This window comes from Eucalyptus grandis, chromosome 3, assembly GCF_016545825.1.
Source record: "Eucalyptus grandis isolate ANBG69807.140 chromosome 3, ASM1654582v1, whole genome shotgun sequence".
NCBI lineage: Eukaryota > Viridiplantae > Streptophyta > Magnoliopsida > Myrtales > Myrtaceae > Eucalyptus > Eucalyptus grandis.
The window spans coordinates 2,222,848-2,242,415 of record NC_052614.1 but is presented as its reverse complement, the minus strand read 5'-3'; the positions used below and the strand labels follow the sequence as shown (position 1 = coordinate 2,242,415).

Genomic DNA, 19,568 nt, shown 5'->3' with positions numbered 1-19,568 from the left:
TTAACATAGCTATCCCTCATTATTTAAGAGGAACCGCTTATATCTCTTATTTTTCTTTTTCTTTTTCTTTAAAGCCCACTTTTTGACCAAGTCAAGAAGAAGGGCAAAATATTAGGGCAATCACTTAAACCAAGAAAAAACATTTGCCTTTATTAATTTGGCTTTTGGTTAATTAAGAAATTGTGAAAGAAATAAATAAATTTGACTAAATGAAATCGATGATTTGACATCCAAGAGTTCTTCTAATGCCTCGACTAGTACTTGGAGATGCTAGTTTAACTAACGTTGGTCAAAATTCATGTGTAGAGCTCTCAAATTTTTTCAAAGAAAATGTTTCGATGTCCTTTGTAGTGGAGATAAAGATGAGCTAGAGTTGATTAGCTTTAGAGAACAATGTAGTTAAGCTCTTGAATTTAAAGTGATAATTTAGCACTTATTAAATATTGTAGATTAATACTATAAAAAACGGTGATGGTGAAATTCACAAGCACTCTTTTTTCTTTTTTCACACTCCAAATTCCTTTTTTTTAATCAATTATGTTCTCAATCCATTTCTTGTAAATAATATAGAGGAACAACTCAAATGAGTTTCAAAACAAAGAGCATCTAAAAGAGATCGTGGGGGGGCTTGAAGCCCAATTCCAAAATAGATACTGGCGTAGTAGCTTTAACAATCCAATCTGTGGTTTTATTTAGGTCTCTCGGTCCATCGGTCAAGCATAAAAGAGGCAGTGAAGATAGCACGGCCCGGCCTTCTTTAACAATATCGTTGACTTCCCAGGGGGCAGGATCTATCCCCAGAAGCATCTGAACTGCCGTGAGGCAGTCAAATTCTATAGCAGATACGCGTGCCCCTCTTTCTTTTTCCCACTTCGCAGCAAACTCCAGAGCCTCACAAATTGCTTGGGTTTCTGCGTGGAAAGCTGATTGGAGTTTGGGGGTGTTTGGTTCAGCTTTCCCAAGGGGCTTTCAGCCCCGAAAGCCCCTTGGGAAAAAAAGTTAGTGTTTGGTTAAGCATTTGGAGCCCCCATTCCCCAAATGCTGACCTTTAGAATGCTGAAAGCCCAATGCAGGTGGGGACCTGCTTTGGGCATTTCAGCATTCTCGGCATGCCGGCCCTTTGGTTTAATGAATTTTCGCGAATGCCTATTTTACCCTCAATATTTCATTAAAATTCCGATTTTACCCTATATTGAACAAAACCCTAACTTTTTTCACGTTTCCTCTCTTTTGCAGCGTTCTCCGTCGACTCTCTTCTCCTCGTCTCTCTCTCCCTGCAACTTTGACTACTCCATCACGATTTGATTCCGAGCACCACTCCATCAAGGCCAAAGTTCGTCGCGATGAGGAGCGAGATCTGATCTTCTACCCTCTTGACGAGCGAGCGAAACCAAGATCCGAGCAATCCGAGCAAAGACTCTTCCTCTGCCTCCCCTCTCTCTCTCTCTCTCTAGAACGGCATCCCTCGCTTTCTCTCTCTTCCTGCCTTGGTGGGTTCCTCGCTCTTCTTCTTGCTGGCTGAGCCGCCGGTTGTCCAGGTATGGATCTTTCTTTCTGTGCTTGCTTGTTTGGTTCATGTGTCGAAATCAAGATCGCTTGTGGTTTCGGTTTATCGCGTGAAGATCTGATTTTGAACGCTCCGGCGTTGGTTTTGGTACTTTTTGAGGTTGTCCATGATCGATCGCCTCCTTGTTTTTTGGTGGAATCGGGTGTTGCAACTGCGCGTATGTCAAGGCAGTGGTTGTTTAATCTTTTCGCTTGATGAATTCACTTCGTTCGGCGGGGAACGTTCTGGGTTCTGCTCTCTGAAAGGGTGATATGTATAGGGTCACTGGCGGTCTGTGGGCGCGACCGCTTCGAGTATTCCCTGATCTCGGTGGTGGCGAGTGAGAGGATTTGCTGGGTAGGTCGGCTCTTCGTGTTTCGCGGAGCTGCTCTGGTGTTGTGAGCTAGTGGATGGAGTGTTGTAGAGATTACTACTGATGCACCGTTTTGTATGCTGAGATGTGACAAGTACGAGATTTTGTAAGGGTCAGTCGTGGAGGAGTGTAGGGAATTGAAGAAACTAATGCCCGTTCTGTTTCTTCGCTCTGAATTTTAACTATGGTGGATTGAAGTTGAACCAGAAAATTTATTGTGAAGTTTGGTTTAAAAACAAGTTATGTAGTTGATGGCATTTGACAACTTGATTATGCTAGTATGATAAACGCCATTCTTTTCCATGGGAACTGATACTCCCTGGTATTTTCTGCTGATAGCATAGAGAGAAGAAGCTTATTTACAATTGCGTAGGAAATGCGACTTTTAGCCAGCACAACTTTATGCCCATTTCCTTTGAAGATTCCTTTATCTATTGTGCATATGAAGTTACGATCTTTTTTCGTTTGTTGTTTTATTCTTAAAATGGTGAATTTAATTTTGGGTGTGATTAATTGTTTTGAGAACATCTAACGTTTTGTCCCGATAGGCTTCGAGGAAGGCGAGCAAAGACTCTTCCTCTGCCTCCCCCCCCTCTCTCTCTCTCTCTCTCTCTAGAACTGCATCCCTCGCTTTCGCTCTCTTCCTGCCTTGGTGGGTTCCTCGCTCTTCTTCTTGCTGGCTGACCTGCTGGTCGTCCAGGTATGGATCTTTCTTTCTGTGCTTGCTTGTTTGGTTCATGCGTCAAAATCAAGATCGCTTGTGGTTTCGGTTTATCGCGTGAAGATCTGAGTTTGAGCGCTCCGGCGTTGGTTTTGGTACTTTTCGAGGCTGCCCATGATCGATCGCCTCCTTGTTTTTTGGTGGAATCGGGTGTCGCGACTGCGCGTATGTCGAGGCAGTGGTTGTTTAATCTTTTCGGTTGATGAATTCAATTCGTTCAGCGGGGAACGTTCTGGGTTTTGCTTTCTGAAAGGGTGATATGTATAGGTATGTGGACGTGACCGCTTCGAGTAGTCCCTCATCTTTGGATTGTCTCTCACCCATTACTGTGATCGTAGGTCCTCCTCTTGCGAATCGACGGCGGCGACGGCTTTGCTTCCTGTTCTTGCGACGGCGACGGCTCTACTTCCTGCTCCTGCAACCGACCTTCTGACCCAACTGAAGGAACTCAAGGCCGAGCTCGCCGGACATGGCACGTTTACGTGATGAAATAGCCATAAGTTTACAAAGCCGTTGATGTTTGTAATACTTATTATGACGTATTTCTTTTTTCTTTTTTTGGACATATATGACAATGTTTAATATCATGAAATGACTATTTATAGTCAAATTTGTATGAGAGGAACTTGATTTTATTTTTCTTAATAAAGACCTCCCTTTTTATATGCGGTGTTTACTAAAAAAAAATAGCATCCACAATCTGTCGCTTTATCATCCGCCGAATAAGTTCACCTTTTTTTTTTTTTTTTTTTGCTATATCATTTTTATCTTTTGACAATCAATAGCCCAAATTTTTATTAATATACCAGGATGATAATTAATTAACGAATATGATTAATATTATAATAATTAGAAAAAAAAACTATTCAAAGTTGAAAACAAACCTAAAAGAAACATTGGCCAAAAGTTGAGTTTTGTATCTAATCTATAATCAAATTCTTTTATTATAATTTTTAAATAAATTTACTAATATGTATCTTTTATGTTATTCTCAATATGAAAATATAAAATGTTATATAATCATTGTTTTTTTTTGTAATTTCAAAAATACTAAAATTTAAAAATTTAATTTAATCACACCAAATGGCTTTTCAAATATATGTTTACCAAACAGTCTTACATTTCCTTAAAGCACAGTTATAGTTTACCAAACAGTCTAGCATTTTGGAAAGCCCCTTTATCTCAAAGGTATTTGCATTCTGCCAAGGGCATTTCTAGAAAGCTGAACCAAACGGCCCCTTTCACCGCTCGAGCGAAGCCACCAAACAGTACACCGTGGGCGTCCTCGCATACTTCAGCCACGAGATCCGTCGTTTCTTGCAGCTTTGAAAGCTCCGTCAACGTTTATCTTCACCCATCCCAGATCCGGCGGTTTCCATTTCACAGGTATGTCTTTTGCTGTGCTGGTGTGTCGCTTCTGCAGTGGGATCTGATCTTTGAAGTTTTATTTATAGCAAGCATATCGGCTACAACTCCCTGCGGATCTGGCGTTTTTGCTCGAAATACAGCGTCATTCCTCTCTTTCCGAGATGAACCGAGAGAGCTTCGCTCACTATTTCGGGTTCGGGGGCTTGAGGAAGGTTGCTTTCATACTCCATAAACCACCGATCCATGCTTGTTAGTCCTGTACTTCGCATTTGTACCCATAGTCGTTGATCCGACCATTTTCCTTTTGTCCAGGGGCAGAGCAGGAACAAGTGTCCTGCTGTTTCTGGAGTCACTTTACATAGGGAGAGCACATTGGCTTAGGTAAGACTCTCCTCTTGGCTAAATTTTCTTTAGTGGGTAGGGCATTTTGACAAAGGTTCCACATGAACACCCTGATTTTGGGGAGGGATCGTAAATTCTAGATTTTGCTCCATAATGCTTTGGGTTTTTGGTATGAGGATAACACTCCGCAATTTTAATTAGTGACATTTTAGTATGGATTGTTGGTATATAAATAGCATTGATAATTCTTTTAGCTTGCATTGTTACAAGTGGATATCAGGATAAGCTTCTTTCTATTGGAAAATGTAGTAATTATAAAATCGATCACCCCTAATTTACGATAAACGATACCATATTAGCAATCCTCTTTTATTTTTGGTTTTTTTTTTTTCATTGCTGTGTATCAAAACTTGCTCACGTGTTACCCTCTTCCTGGGTAGGATTGCCTTGGATTCTCCTGTGCATTGAAACTTCCACCACATGAAGGCAATGCTTGAATATTTGGTGCATGCCAACTAGTTGGATTAGATAAATCAAACCAATAAAGAAATATATGTATGATAAAGAAAAGAAAAAGCATTTAGATTTATTTAAAAAGGCATTAAGGTTTGACCAATTGTGTAGAATGAGAACCAAAAATATATGTGTATAAATAAATATATATATATAGCAATTTGATAATATTTATTATCATCGACACATGTAAACAACATAGTTCTTTTTAGGATATGTGATTGTTATAATACAATATTTCAGTATTAAAATGAAGTTTATCGGTTTGATAGTATAATATTTACAAGGCTCAAAGTAAGAAGGGTAAATTCCATATGGGATTATGACCCAAAAAAATTTCAAAGTGGGATCAAGAGCTGAAATATAATTAACAAAAATACCTTCTCTTATGGAAAATAAATGAACAAAAGAAAAGGACAGTTCAATGGTGGAAGCAAAGTGGACTAGGCGGGGACTCTTCTTCGACGCTTTGATATTTTCATCTAGTCCGAGCACTTGCTTGGAAAATATTGGACCGGACGAATCTCCATCCTCTCTCTCCCCCAAAACACGCCCCCACCCTCCCCAAAAAAAAAAAAAAATTCATCTTCTTCCGCAAATCCATGTCACTCTCGTCATAAGTCTCTCTACACTTTTCATCTTCCGAACAAATCCACCGCTTCATATGTATTGAAATTTTAATAGACCACAATAGAAGAGACAAGAAGGCATTTCCTGTTCTCTGAGGGGCATTCTAGTTTTTTTCTCTGTTAGGGCTTGAAAGCTGAACTCAATGGCAGAGTCAGAGGCCGAAATGCATCGTCTCATTAAGAAGAGGAAAACTAATGCGAGTGGAAATGCAGAGGATGTTGATCTTTTGGTGCATCGGTTCGATGGCTATCTTGTGACAGAAACTAATTTCGTTGGATCTAATTCGTCTCGACAGAAAATAACAATAATGCATCGGCTGGAAACTGCTATGAGGTGTTCTTGAGCTTCAGAGGCCTAGATACTCGACATGGCTTCACCGATCACCTCTACCATGGGCTCCTAAGAGGTGGAATTCACGCTTTCAAAGATGATGATGAGCTTTGCCAAGGCAAGGACATCAGGCCAGAGCTTATGGTAGCCATCACAAATAGTAAGATCTTGATCCCGATTTTCTCTGTGAATTATGGTACAAGCAGTTGGTGCCTGGATGAACTGGTTCAAATAATGGAGCGTAATAATAATAATGGGCAGATAGTTTTGCCTATATTCTACAAAGTGAAACTAGCTGAAGTGCAATATCAAACCGGGAGATTTGGAGAGGCATTTCATGAGCGTGAGAGTCGTTGGCATGAGAGGTCTTCTTTTGACCCAACGACTTTGGACAAATGGAAGCAAGCACTCCTTGAAGTCAGCAACTTGAAAGGATACGAGGCCGATGGGTAAAATTTCTCACCAAGGCATTCTCTACTTTCTTTTAATATGTGCGGGTGTTTATTAGTTGTTCTGATTCTCACCTGCTTCATTTTCGCTCTATATATATAAACATAAAGATCATGTTGGCAGTAAGATCCTGCATGAGTTCGATAAATTATTCTTTTTCTTTTTTTTAGTGTTTTGCTTTAATGATATTGACAGATTTACTTATAAATTTTATTAGCATGATCCCATTCACTTGAATGACAAGATTTTTTGATTGAGTTTTTACTCTTATAGCCAAAGATTTTGCAACATTGCGCCATTTTTTTCATGTTTACAGTGTACATCACATTAGTCATGGTCACAAGCTTTTCTAATAACATATTTATTTGAGATTAATGGTACAACTTATTGGTGATTTTTATTTAGAGCTGTAACATGATATACCGTGTATAGTGATTGTCAAAGCCATAATTCTTTATCTTCCCAAGTTACATTTATTAGATCATTAATATTGTTGACTGGTTGCTATTAAAATTATTTTACAAAGAAATGTTTCATTAGTTATATATGATGATGAAAAATATAAAAAACAAAAGGGAAAAAAGGGGTTATTTCTATTATATATTTATTTGAATAATTTTCAATGCATTTTCTATCTTCAGCAAGTATTTTCTATCTCATATACCTAAATATATTGAATCAATGTTCTTATTTTGGGAAAAAAAACTATTCTTCTACTTAGATCAATTAAAATCAAAGAACATAGTTACTCCAAAGGAAAATAAAGTACTAGAACTTATCATCCCTAGAGGCAATGAAAATTGTAAGAACACCAATCTATAATGATACACAAGTACAAACTTGCGATCGTGTAGAATTGTGCAAACAAGGAGAAATCCCCCCGATTGCATTCAAGTTGTTTACAATATCACAATCTGAATGACTTTTTGGATTGTTATTACAGGAGTTGAAATTGTCTTGCACCAAAAGTTATGACTTGTTTATTGATTAATTGTTGACTCTCATACTGGGTTGGCTTATTGGATTTTTTTATTATTCAAAGGCTCTAGAAAGTTTTCAAAGTTACGTCCACGTCATCCCTAATATCTTTAACAAACAAGTTTAAAATTTGGTTCAAATCCATAACATCTACAATATTCAAGGTTCATAAGTGATGCCCTCAAGTTTCTTCTAATTTAATAAATTATGTTGGAGTAATAGTGGAAGGGGGCACGCCTTGTGAAACAACCACAAGCATTTCTCAAACTTTATTCTTAGCGTATATGGAGGTGTGACAAAAACGATTTTTAATTTTTTTTCAATTTATCTTGGATTCGTTTATTAGTATGTTCTTAATAGATAAAAAATATAAAATTATTATTGCCACATATTTGAACTCTTGTCACATTTGACAGGTCTGAAGTAGAGTTGGTGAAATCGGTTGTTCAAAAAGTGTTGAATGAACTAAAGAAAAAGTTTGAGTTGATTATTTCTGAGAATTTGGTAGGAATTGATAGTCATGTGAAGAATGTTATGGAACTTCTGGATGATAAATCTCATCCCCTCCTATTTGTTGGCATCCATGGAATGGGAGGCATTGGTAAAACTACTCTTGCTAAAACCATTTACAACATGCTATTCGATCAATTTGAGCATCATAGCTTCATTGCAAATATAAGGGAATCATGGAAGCGTGGTGCTCATGACTTACAAAATCAGTTGATCTTTGATTTATCAAATCAAAAAAATGAAGTTCGTAATAAGGATGAAGGGATTAATTTCATCTCCTCCATGTTTAAAGATAAAAAGGTCCTTCTTCTTCTTGATGATGTGGATAAGGTCGATCAAGTGAAGTGTTTGGCCGGTAATCATGATTGGTTTTCTTTGGGAAGTATGATCATTATTACCACCAGAAACAAGGGAATTCTTGAATTAGCTGGGGTGGATCACAACTATGACCTCACGGAATTGGATCACCATCAATCTTTGATTCTGTTTAGCAAACATGCGTTTCGAAAGGACTTTCCTCCAAGTGAATTTGAGGACCTCACTCATGAAGTTGTATCCACCACCGGAGGACTTCCCTTGTCCCTTGAGGTTTTAGGTTCATCATTGTGTGGAAAAGAGTCAAAAGAATGGAGAGAGATGATAAAAAAGTTAAGAAAGGTCCCTCATATAGAAGTGCGAGAAAAGTTAAGGATAAGTTATGATGCATTAGAATATGAACAAAAAAAAATATTTTGGATATCGCTTGCTTTCTCATTGGCACTGACGGGACAATTGCATTCTACATGTGGGATGCTTGTGACTTTTTTCCAGGGGAGAATATTGAAGTATTGAGATTTATGTCTTTAATAAAAATTGGAGATGATCATGAGCTCCGAATGCATGACCAATTAAGAGATCTTGGTAGGGCAATTGTTTGTGAGGAAAACCAGGAACAACCTTGGCACCGTAGCAGGTTATGGGATTCTGTGGAAGCCTTGAATGTGCTAAAGAGAAATAAGGTAACCGTTTCTCTTCTTTTGTTTCCTTAGTCCATGTTCTCTTGTTAGAGTAGTGTTGGTCCTCAACTCAGTGCTTGCTCTAGTGAACATAGAACCTTCTAATATTAGTTTCCTTCATTCGTTTCATTGACATGATTAGAAAGTAGAGGAGGTTGCTTCTCTCTTGATAAGTATCGCAGCTTATCTAAGATATTTCTTAAGTTATCTCCAAGAATGAGTTCCTTTAAAATATTTTAGATATTGATTGGGGTATTCTATATTGACAAAAATCTTGAATTTCTATATTGATTTAGTTGCACCCTTGACACATGCAATAAATAACTTGACTATACTACTGTAAACCGTAGCTACTCGGGATATGTAAATCATATTTTAGAATTAATATAATAGGACTAATGATGCCTGCATTTCTCAAGAATTTTAGTCACTATTCCATAATAGAGAATGGAAGGGATACTTATTTTCTACATTAAAGGTCAAGGAGATAAATACTCTAAAATTCTATCATGTATAATTAAGCATGAGATTGTATTTGCATTTGTGAATTAATCATGATTGCGACTACTCTTTTTTATCCATCATTTGGTTTGAATGTAGTTGTTGATCAAAAGACTTGCACTTATTTACATTCTCAATGTGCGCCGTATGTATAATCACAAGAGCCAATTCATAGATTAACAAGTTCGAAGCCAGTGTCCATGTATTGTCTTTTGTACCACATGATAAAACAAACTAAACTAAGCAAAAGAAAAATGAACATGCTGTATATTTTATATACAAATATAATGGTATAACTAAATTTTACAACTAAAAAGGTACAGTTTGATATAATTATGTCAGTATTCTTCCATGATTCGATTTCGTTCTTCATTTATGGCACTATCGTAAGTTGAAATCAGAGTGGTTCTGCTAAAAATGATATAAGTTCTTATTTTCAGTTTATTCCAACATTGAATGAAAATATCCGAAGTTATTTTCATATATATTATCTAAAATACAAGCAGCTGAAAGAACCACAATATCCACCACTACCGATAGAAAAACAAATGCCAAATATCCTTCTTTATTTTGAAAAAGTACTGCCACCCCTTGTTGGTCCCAGGGGACGAAGGAGGCTGGGTTAGCCACTCACAACTCTCAGCCTCTTCCTTTTACAATTATGCCGAACCTTTAGGACCCTCCAGCGTAGGCTCGATAGAAATGCCACTTGAGATCTATCAAGGAAATGAAGAATTTCCTCCACATCCTTCTTCTAAAGTGTTGCACCTGAAGTGCATTGCAGAAAGATTGCTTGTACAAGACGTCCTATAACATGGCAAAGCGACGTGAGAGGTCACTCAATACTCTCCTTTGTCGAAGTGTTTATGCAAAAAAATGCATGACAAGTGCGAAGCAACGACAAAGGACTAGCACGACTTACTAAATAAACAAAAAAATGAAAGACATTTAAAGCATAATTGAAACACACTCATAACTCACCCGTTGGATAGTAATGAGTACATACCAAATAAAAGAAGTACGACTTTTTGTGATTGGGATAAAGATTACACAAGTTGAAAAAAATCTTTAAAGGACTCAGCATTTTGAATGTGGAACGAAAATGACGTTGCGTTTCAAACTAATCCTTTTATTCATGGGACAAAAATGACGCCCGCCATCAATTCTGCTTATTTTTACTTTAAATCACCTCGAGTCATTTGACATAGCTGATGCACAATGAATTATGACTAAAACTTTTTTTCTTTACAAAAAGCCAGGAATTTTGAAACAAATTGTTAACTTATCATAAAATAAAACGCAACATCCTTTTTGGTGTGGGTTGACATGGGTCACTGTGTACGTTAGCACAATGAACAATGTAGCTCATCCATGGCGATTTAATCATTATAATAGATGAAATTTGTACTAGGTGTCAACTTTGTTCTACGGTTAAACAGTTGGCTATTTTTATTGCGTTTGAAAGGTTATGTTATCTTTGTCGTAGATGCTGAAGGTTAGGCTTGATAGATGTTTGAAAGGTTTTGTGACTTTTGTCTGAGTACAAAAGGTTGGCTTATTTTCTGGATTTGGCCACACCCTAGCTATCGATTTTTTTAAGTTGAAAAGAGTTACACACCACACAAAGAAGTCTTGAAGATAGATTGGGCATTCTAATATTTTGAGAGGGGAAGTTTATGGGGGAAAAGTCCTGCTAGCATAATAGTCTTTGGGATACCATAATTATAATAAAATGTAAGCCACATATTCTTAAAGGAGTGAATCTCCCATTAATTTTTAATTATCTATTATTTGTTTTTTTGTGACCTAAACCAACTGTTAATTTTATAGTCAATTAATAATAGTTACTTGAGCATTTCTTTGGAAGCAATGACTAATCTAAGTAGATTACTTATGTTGAAGATTTCTTACTTTTTCATGGATTCCTTTTGAGTGTTGAGATCTAAATCCTTCCCAAATTATTATGTTGTTCACATATGAGTATCCATGAAATCTTGTACAACATTGTGAAGTACAATAGCAAAATTTTTGGTTCTAAGAAAATGACATGTGGAAGTCCATGAACTTTCTGTATTACTTCTTGACTTATGCATAATAATAATAATAATAATAATAATAATAATAATAATAATAATAATAATAATAATAATAATAATAATAATAATAATAATAATAATAATAATAATAATAATAATAATAATAATAATAATAATAATAATAATAATAATAATAATAATAATAATAATAATAATAATAATAATAATAATAATAATAATAATAATAATAATAATAATAATAATAATAATAATAATAATAATAATAATAATAATAATAATAATAATAATAATAATAATAATAATACTACTAATAATATTATTATTATTAATAATATTATTATTATTATTATTATTATTATTATTATTATTATTATTATTATTATTATTATTATTATTATTATTATTATTATTATTATTTATTATTATTATTATTATTATTATTATTATTATTATTATTATTATTTATTATTTGTCAAAGCTTGCTACAATTTGGTTCTCAGGAATAACTATTCTATTTCCATTCTATTTTGATGAAGCAATTATTCCTTCATTTGATTAAAAAACATAGTAGAAATTAGGCCTCATTTGGTTCGACTTTCCTAAGGAGCTTTAAGCCTCCAAAGCTCTTTGGGGAAAATATTTTGTGTTTGATTCACATTTTTGAATCTCCATTTGCCAAATGTTAGCATTTGGAATGCTAAGCGAACTCGCTTTGGGCTTTCACATTTTCGGAAATACTAGTCGAGGTTTAATGAATTTTTTTCTTTCCAATATTACTTTTATTGATAATCATGTTTTCCCTTTTTGCCCTCAAAAAACACTATTTCTCATCTTTTCCTTTGACTTGTTGCTCCACCGTGAAGCTTAGCCGGCGGGTGCCGCTCAGCCACGAGTGACCAGATCTGGCCATCGGGAAGCCTCACCTAAAGTCACGCGACCTAAAGCAAGAGAGCTTGGTGACCTCGAGGCCTTGGGCAACCCAAGCATCGCCGCCGAGGTCGTGTGACCTCGGGGACGCAACCTCAAACGGCGTTGCCGAGGTCGTGCGACCTCAATCGATGCCTTGGGTCACTCAACCTTAGGTGGCGTCGCTTGAGGCCACGTGACCTCAAGCATCACTTGAGGCCACCTCAAGCGTCGCTTGGGTCGCAACGCTTGAGGTTGCACGGCCTCGGGCAACACCGCTTGAGATCGATGACCTAGGCAATTGGGTTGCGCGACCCAAGGTGTCGCCGAGATCGACCTCGCAACCTCCCCCATCACCACTACCACCGCCACCCCCTCCCCACCACCACCACCACCACCAACGCCACCGCCACCAACCGCTACCCCATGATTTTCCCCTCTCCATGCAGCTGCATCTCCTCCTCCATTTTCTTTTCTTTTTTTTCCTTTTTCTTTTCACCTTAAATTTGTTTTGCAAAATATACACAAAAAATGAGTTTCTAAATACACTTGCCTTCACAAAATGCCCATTTATTCAAAGATACTTGGGGAAATGGCTTTGCATTTCCCAAAATTGAACCAAACAGGGCCTTACTATACTCTTGAAATCAGGAGTAGCTATTTGTCACGGACCGAAAGATGAACGACCCGAGAGGTTCCCCAAGGTCGACCCCAACTCGCCCGTGGACCTCCTGCTCTCACTCGGATTCCCACCAAGCCTTCTCTCCAAATTACAAGAGCGGGCAAACCTGTCATTTAGCTAGACTACAAAAGTCTGTTCCGTTTAATTATGTTGGTAGACGGTAGTTGGCACTTATGCCGGTAGTTGGGGCGGTACGATCTTGTCCGCTGATAGAATACTAAATCAATGGATGTAAACCGAGGCCCTCCACTATAAAAAGAGGTGTCCTCCTTTATTTGTAATCATCCACTACTTCCGCAATACAAAACAAGTCTTCTTTCCAGAGCTCCTCTCTCTAGAAATCTTTCTCTCTCTACGATCCGGGTAAGGCGAGCGAGTGAGCGTACGACTGTGAAAGGCTTGGCTTAGGTGCTTCGGCGATCCATCCCGATCCTAAAGTGCCCGAGTCGCCGCACGGTCACGATCCCAATCGATCGGCCCGTGACAAGTGGTATCAGAGCTAAAGAGAGATCTGTTTCCAAGAGATTGAAGAGCACCAACTGTTTGAAAGAATGTCGAGCCATGATGCAGCTGTGGTTGGAGAGAATGCGCCTGGCATAGACACGCGCAGCAAAACAAAGAAGAGAGATCAGTCGGTGGATGCTGCGGCTACGTTCGATGAGAAGATCGCGAAGGTCCGGACTGCTGTGTTCGAACTCATGGAAGGTCTTGACGACGTGCGAGACCGGATCATGGAGGTTGAAGGCTCAATCCGTGAAGACTTCACGACCGGCATCAACCAAGCCACGGCTCCATTGTTCGACAAGGACGAAGCTCTCGAAGCATCGATTGATGGTTTGAATGAGCGAGTCCAAATAATCGAGGAGGTAAGCCCGTGTAGGGACGAGGTCGAAGCCATGAAGGCCGAGATCCAAGAGCTCAAGACCGAGCTCGCCCTATGCAAGTTGAGCATCACGAATGGTGCGGCGCCTGCTCAAACGGTGACCAAGATCGAGGTCCCAAAGCCAAAGGAGTTCAAAGGCAACCGATCCGCCCAAGAGGTGGACAACTTCGTGTGGAGCATGGAGCAGTACTTCGGCGCCGTCAACATACAAGACGAGTCGATCAAGGTACGAACCGCTTCCATGTTCCTGTCTGATACGGCAATGCTGTGGTGGCGCAATAGGTGCGATGAGAGTAGACGCGGTGCTGATCCCGTGAACACGTGGGACGACTTCGTGAGGGAATTCCGCGACTACTTCTTCCCCGAGTTCGCTCAACAAGAAGCTCGTAGCATGCTCCATCGCCTCGAGCAAAGAGGCACGATCCGAGAGTACGTGAAGGAGTTCACGGAGCTCAAACTCCAGATTCGCAATCTGAGCGAAGAGGAGGCTTTCGGAGCGTTCATGGATGGACTCAAGCCATGGGCACAACTTGAGCTGAAGCGGCGGGATGTGAGTAGTCTTGCACGTGCGCTGAGCATGGCCGAGTCACTCGTCGACCGCACCAGGGTTGAACCAAGAAACAACCGAGCAAGAGACTGGAGGTCGGATCGACCCGACGACGAAGGAAGAAACACTCCTCGAGGCGTGCCCGATCAAGGCGGCCGAGCCAAGACGTGGGGAGAAGGGTCTTCGAAGCCGTCCTTCCAAAGAGGTCGACCACCGATCGACTACGCGAGTAAGTTCGATCAACCTCCACCCTCTCCTTGCTTTCTCTGCAAAGGTCCGCACTGGACCCAAAAGTGCCCAAAGAAGAACCGTCTCAACGCCCTCCTTGCCATTGAGGAAGAGAAAGAGGCACAAAAAGAAGATAAACGACAGATCCGGATTGGGGCTGTGAAGATGATCAACTCGGCCCGAGCCCGATCGCCGACCAAAGGAGAAGGAATCGCTCCAAACACCGACATGTTCTTCGTGGAGGTCGAAGTGGGCGGCCTAACGCTTTACGCTTTGGTCGACACCAGTGCATCCAACATGTTCATGTCGACCGAGGTTGCGAAGACCTTGAGACTACCCGTCGAGCCATCCGAGAAGTCGTACAAGCCGATCAATTCAGGCGACTTCCATGGCGTAGGATCAACACCCGACGTGGACGTCAAGATTGGCGGATGGAAGGGTCGAATGGCGTTCGAGGTAATCCCTCTTGACGACTATGATCTCATACTTGGAATGCAATTTTTCGATAGTGTGGGAGCCATGATCGACATGAGGACCAAGTGTTTGATGCTCCTCGATCAAAAATGCCCGTCCATGATCCCCATGATCAAAGGAGTGGTCGACACCAAGACCATCGCGTCGATCCGTCGCCTTGACAAGAGCTTGAAGGCCGTCATGCGCATCAACAAGCTATCCGAGGTGAAGCCGAAGGTTGAGTTGGATCCAACTCCAACGAACGCTATGCCCATCCAAGCGCTCTTCCCCGAGGTTGAGTGCGCGCCGTGTGTTCCGTCCAAGCCAAAGACCGAACCGCGTGCGTCCGACTTCATCATAGAAGGATGCGGCCCTTCGTTCATGAGCGTTCGAGCGAAGAGAAACAAGAACAAGAAGGCTCGTGCCAAAGCTCGCAAGGCTGCTCGCCGAGCTGAGAGCGACGAGGACGTCGCTCGAATGAGTGGGGGAGAATGTCACGGACCGAAAGATGAACGACCCGAGAGGTTCCCCAAGGTCGACCCCAACTCGCCCGTGGACCTCCTGCTCTCACTCGGATTCCCACCAAACCTTCTCTCCAAATTACAAGAGCGGGCGAACCTGTCATTTAGCTAGATTACGGTATTCCGTTCCGTTTATTTATGTTGGTAGACGGTAGTTGGCACTTATGCCGGTAGTTGAGGCGGTACGATCTCGTCCGCCCGTAGAATACTAGATCAATGGATGTAATCCGAGGCCCTCAACTATAAAAGGGGTGTCCTCCTTCAGTTGTAATCATCCACTACTTCCGCAATACAAAGCAAGTCTTCTTTCCAGAGCTCTTCTCTCTAGATTCTTTCTCTCTCTACGATCTGGGTAAGGCGAGCGAGTGAGCGTACGATTGTGAAAGGCTTGGCTTAGGTGCTTCGGCGATCCATCCCGATCCTAAAGTGCCCGAGTCGCCGCACGGTCACGATTCCAATCGATCGGCCTGTGACATATTCCTGTCGGGGCCAAGGAATAGCTATTCCATGTAGGCTTGTAGCCAAAAATAGCTTCAATTTTCTCATTTCTAAAAAATGCTTTGCACTTTCCACAATTTTTCTAATATTTTTATTATATTTGAGTAACTCGGTTATTTATGATTATGATTATATCAAATTGTAATTTATATTTAAACTAAAATTTATGATAAAATCGTAAGTTTAGAGATTATTAATATAGCTAATAAGTTATTTATGATTATGAATATATCAAATTGTAATCTATAGCTAAACTTAAATTTACGATAAAATAATAAGTTGTAGAGAATATTAACATAACTAACATTATTGTCTTAGTTGTTTATGATTATAAATAATTAATTAAGAATATTTCAAGTTACTACTAGTAAATAATAAGTACATAATATATAAATTTAACTATTGTCACGATATTCAGTTTCTTGTAATTAGTTATTACTCCAATGGAAAATAAGAGTTATTTTTTTTATTAAGTAGCATAGTCTAGTAATATACACAAAAAATTAATGTGAAATTTACATAGAGAAAAAATATTTCTATTAAAATAGATCAAATCAACTTTTGATTTTGCACATTGCAATTTGATTAAACTCCTTGCATTGCACACTTGTCTTAACTAGTATGGTAATGAAGCTACAGTATGGGAAAGAAGAAAATTACAAGTTGTGAAGTTTTTACTTTGAATGAACCATGACATCATAATTCTTTTTCAGATTCGAATGTATATGGAAAAATTTCAAAATGGAAGTTGACATCCTTCACTTTGTTAGCTTTTATAAATATTGTTTATTAGTGTAAAAAGAAAAATCATATCTTCGCATTGCTAGTCTCTTGAACACATTAATGCACGTCAATCGCAATATCAACAAATAATATTAGATTACTTTAGTTGGATTTAGCATTAATAAACGTTGATTCTTGCTTGCAGGGAACGGACAAGATTGAGGCCATTGATCTAAGTAAAGGCAACTTAGAAGGCCCTGGCAAAATAGTCGAGCGAGATGGTGACAATTACACAGCAAAACAATTCAAAAAATTGACGAGTCTAAGATTCCTTTTCATGAAAGGGGCATATCTTAGTGGAGACTTTGAGGACTCAATGGAAGAGTTAAAATGGCTTCAATGGCAAGAATGTCCCAAGAGTTTTGAAGTAAACAATTTTCACATGCAAGAATTAGCTGTACTCGAATTAAAATATAGTAAGATAAATGAGAAATGGGAAGGATGGAATTTTTTCATGGTAAGAACTAAAGTCTTTTTTTTCTCTCTTTTTATGCTTTCTTTTGAATCATAATTACTCTAGACTCACCCCTTGACAATCAATACCTTTTTTTTTTTTTTTAACCAGATGGCAGAGAAGCTCAAATATCTGGACCTTTCATATTGTAAATCCTTGGAAGATACGGACTTCCTCTCAGCTTTTAAGAAGTTAAAGGTACTCGTCCTCAATGGGTGTAATAGACTGAAGCAAATTGACACTTCCATTGAAGACATGGAGGGCCTCCTTCGTTTGGAGCTGCGTGCGTGTTTCTACCTCACGGAGCTTCCAGCAAATATAGGTAAATTAAAAGCATTACAGCAACTCGATCTTTGGCATACTAAATCCCTTTCTGCATTACCAAATAGCATAGGGTCTTTGGAGAATCTAGAGATTCTAGAGATTTCTGGAAGTGGTATAGAAGAATTGCCCAACGGTATTGGAAGTTTGAGAAAGCTCCGAGAGTTACGTGCTTCCTATTGCAATAATCTGAAAGGGATAATGGTAGAAAGCATATGTAATCTTTCTTCCCTACGACGGCTTGATTTTCTTTGCTGCTACAAGCTCCAATCGCGCCGGACCTTCCTTCGGCTTAACATATTTGGGCATCACTTGTCAAAGTCGCAAATTGCCTTTGCTTTCCCACTTGGCCCATCTCAAGGAACTATGAGTTCACAATTGTGGATTTCTCCAGTGCATCCAGGAGTTTCCATCAACGCAATTAAAGAGTTAGAATGCTCCCAACTGACGGACATTGAAGAATCAGAATCACCACAATCCCTAAACACGCCCTTCAAGTTGGAATTCTTGCAATTCTTGAGCTGTGGATCTGTCGAAACGCTGGACGTTTCACAGTCAGTCCATCTAAGGACATTAGAGGTTGACCGTTGCAAGAATCTACTTGAAGTTGGAGTTCTTGACAAATTGATATATTTGGAAAGCTTGATTATCGGATTCTGCTATTCAATTAAACGGTTGGACCTTCCAAAATTCGAGGGTTTAAAGAAATTGAATGTTTATAGCTGCAACAAATTAGCCAAAATTCAAGGCCTTGATAGGTTGGAGTATTTGGAAAGGCTAGATATCGAAAATTGCGCTTCAATTAAAAGGCTAGACCTTCCAAAAACCGGGAGGCTTAAGAAATTACAGGTTTGGCACTGCAAAAACTTAGCCGAAATTCAAGGGCTCAATAGTTTGGAGCATTTGGAAAGTCTAAATATGTCTAGGTGCACTTCAATTGGAAGGCTAGACCTTCCAAAATCCATAAGTATGAAGAAATTAGATGTTGATTGGTGCAAGAAATTAGCTGAAATTCAAGGTCTCGATAGGTTGCAGTCCTTGGAAGAACTAGATATCTCTTGGTGCGCTTCAATTGAAAGGCTACTCCTTCCAAAATTCGGGAGTCTGAAGATATTAAAAGCTAGAGACTACAAAAACTTAGTTGAAATTCAGGGCCTCGATAAGTTGGACTTTTGGAAGAACTGAATATCATTGGATGCAAGTTGCTCAAACAATTTTGGAATTATCTAGAACATGCATTTATCAATATTATGAGATTACAGATGGTAAAACAAGAGGATTTATATCAAACTATATGGACGACTCGAATGAGGAATAGATCCACATTTTCTAATGAAGGTGCATAAAGCAAGTAATCAACCTATGCTCTTTTGAAATCTACTACCCAATTTTCATTTGTATTTCCTGCTTGCAATATCTTTCAAGATTTATGATCTTGTCATTATTATTTCCTAGTTGATAGTGTCACCATTGTTTTCTTACTTGAATTCAAGGAATCCAAAGGAGATGTTTATGGAAGTTAATGTGTGTTGGCAAAATGGTTATGCTTGTCATGCCAATAACGGAAATAGATGATAAGGCTTTCAAAGCGCATCATTTGACATTAGTTTTCAAGTAAGATCCTTCATCCTATGTAGAAAAATAGAGATTCTTGACATTTGATTGATTTTGGAATGCTGGAAGTACTAAAAAAACTGACGTGTGCGGGTTTTTGATAGCATGCCAAAGGTCATTGTATAGGTCGAAGAAAATGCTAAATGAAGGACCCTATGTGGCGATCCTTCTAACGTGAGGTTTTAGTTTGCTCTACAATTATCATGCAATTCATGACTGCATATTTCTAAGGTACACTAAAGAGTGAATTTACAGTGCAAAAGGAGCATGTTGATAGGGCATCCCTTAGTATGCATATGCTTTTGACTTTGGGATAAAATTTGCCCAACCATTGTGTTCCTCCCATTTTATCTCACAGAATTTT

At 38.9% G+C, this 19,568-nt stretch overlaps 2 protein-coding genes and 1 long non-coding RNA gene across 3 annotated transcripts; all 3 read left to right on the top strand.

The window, feature by feature from the left end:
- Positions 1-1,252: 1,252 nt before the first annotated feature.
- On the top strand, positions 1,253-3,249 carry LOC120291127. The gene is made up of 3 exons (XR_005548981.1): positions 1,253-1,538; positions 2,468-2,907; positions 2,979-3,249. It is a non-coding gene; the product is annotated as an uncharacterized LOC120291127 (long non-coding RNA).
- Positions 3,250-5,756: 2,507 nt separating this feature from the next.
- LOC104435793 (TMV resistance protein N-like) lies at positions 5,757-8,970 on the top strand. The gene is made up of 2 exons (XM_039310418.1): positions 5,757-6,272; positions 7,668-8,970. The coding sequence occupies exons 1-2, from the start codon at positions 5,965-5,967 to the stop codon at positions 8,590-8,592; spliced, it is 1,233 nt and encodes a 410-aa protein (XP_039166352.1). The 5' UTR covers positions 5,757-5,964; the 3' UTR covers positions 8,593-8,970.
- An 8,410-nt stretch (positions 8,971-17,380) lies between these two features.
- On the top strand, positions 17,381-18,775 carry LOC120291349 (putative adenylate cyclase regulatory protein). The gene has a single exon (XM_039308591.1). It carries the CDS (start codon positions 17,381-17,383, stop codon positions 18,773-18,775), a length of 1,395 nt encoding a protein of 464 aa, XP_039164525.1.
- The last annotated feature ends 793 nt before the right edge of the window (positions 18,776-19,568 follow it).

What these genes read in the sequence shown, in the direction of transcription:
- LOC104435793 (XM_039310418.1), top strand. Translation starts at nt 5,965, where the DNA reads ATGGTAGCCATCACAAATAGTAAGATCTTGATCCCGATTTTCTCTGTG. An exon ending in AAAGGATACGAGGCCGATGG is followed by an intron (nt 6,273 to 7,667) that starts GTAAAATTTCTC and finishes CACATTTGACAG; the next exon opens with GTCTGAAGTAGAGTTGGTGA.
- LOC120291349 (XM_039308591.1), top strand. Translation starts at nt 17,381, where the DNA reads ATGGCAGAGAAGCTCAAATATCTGGACCTTTCATATTGTAAATCCTTG.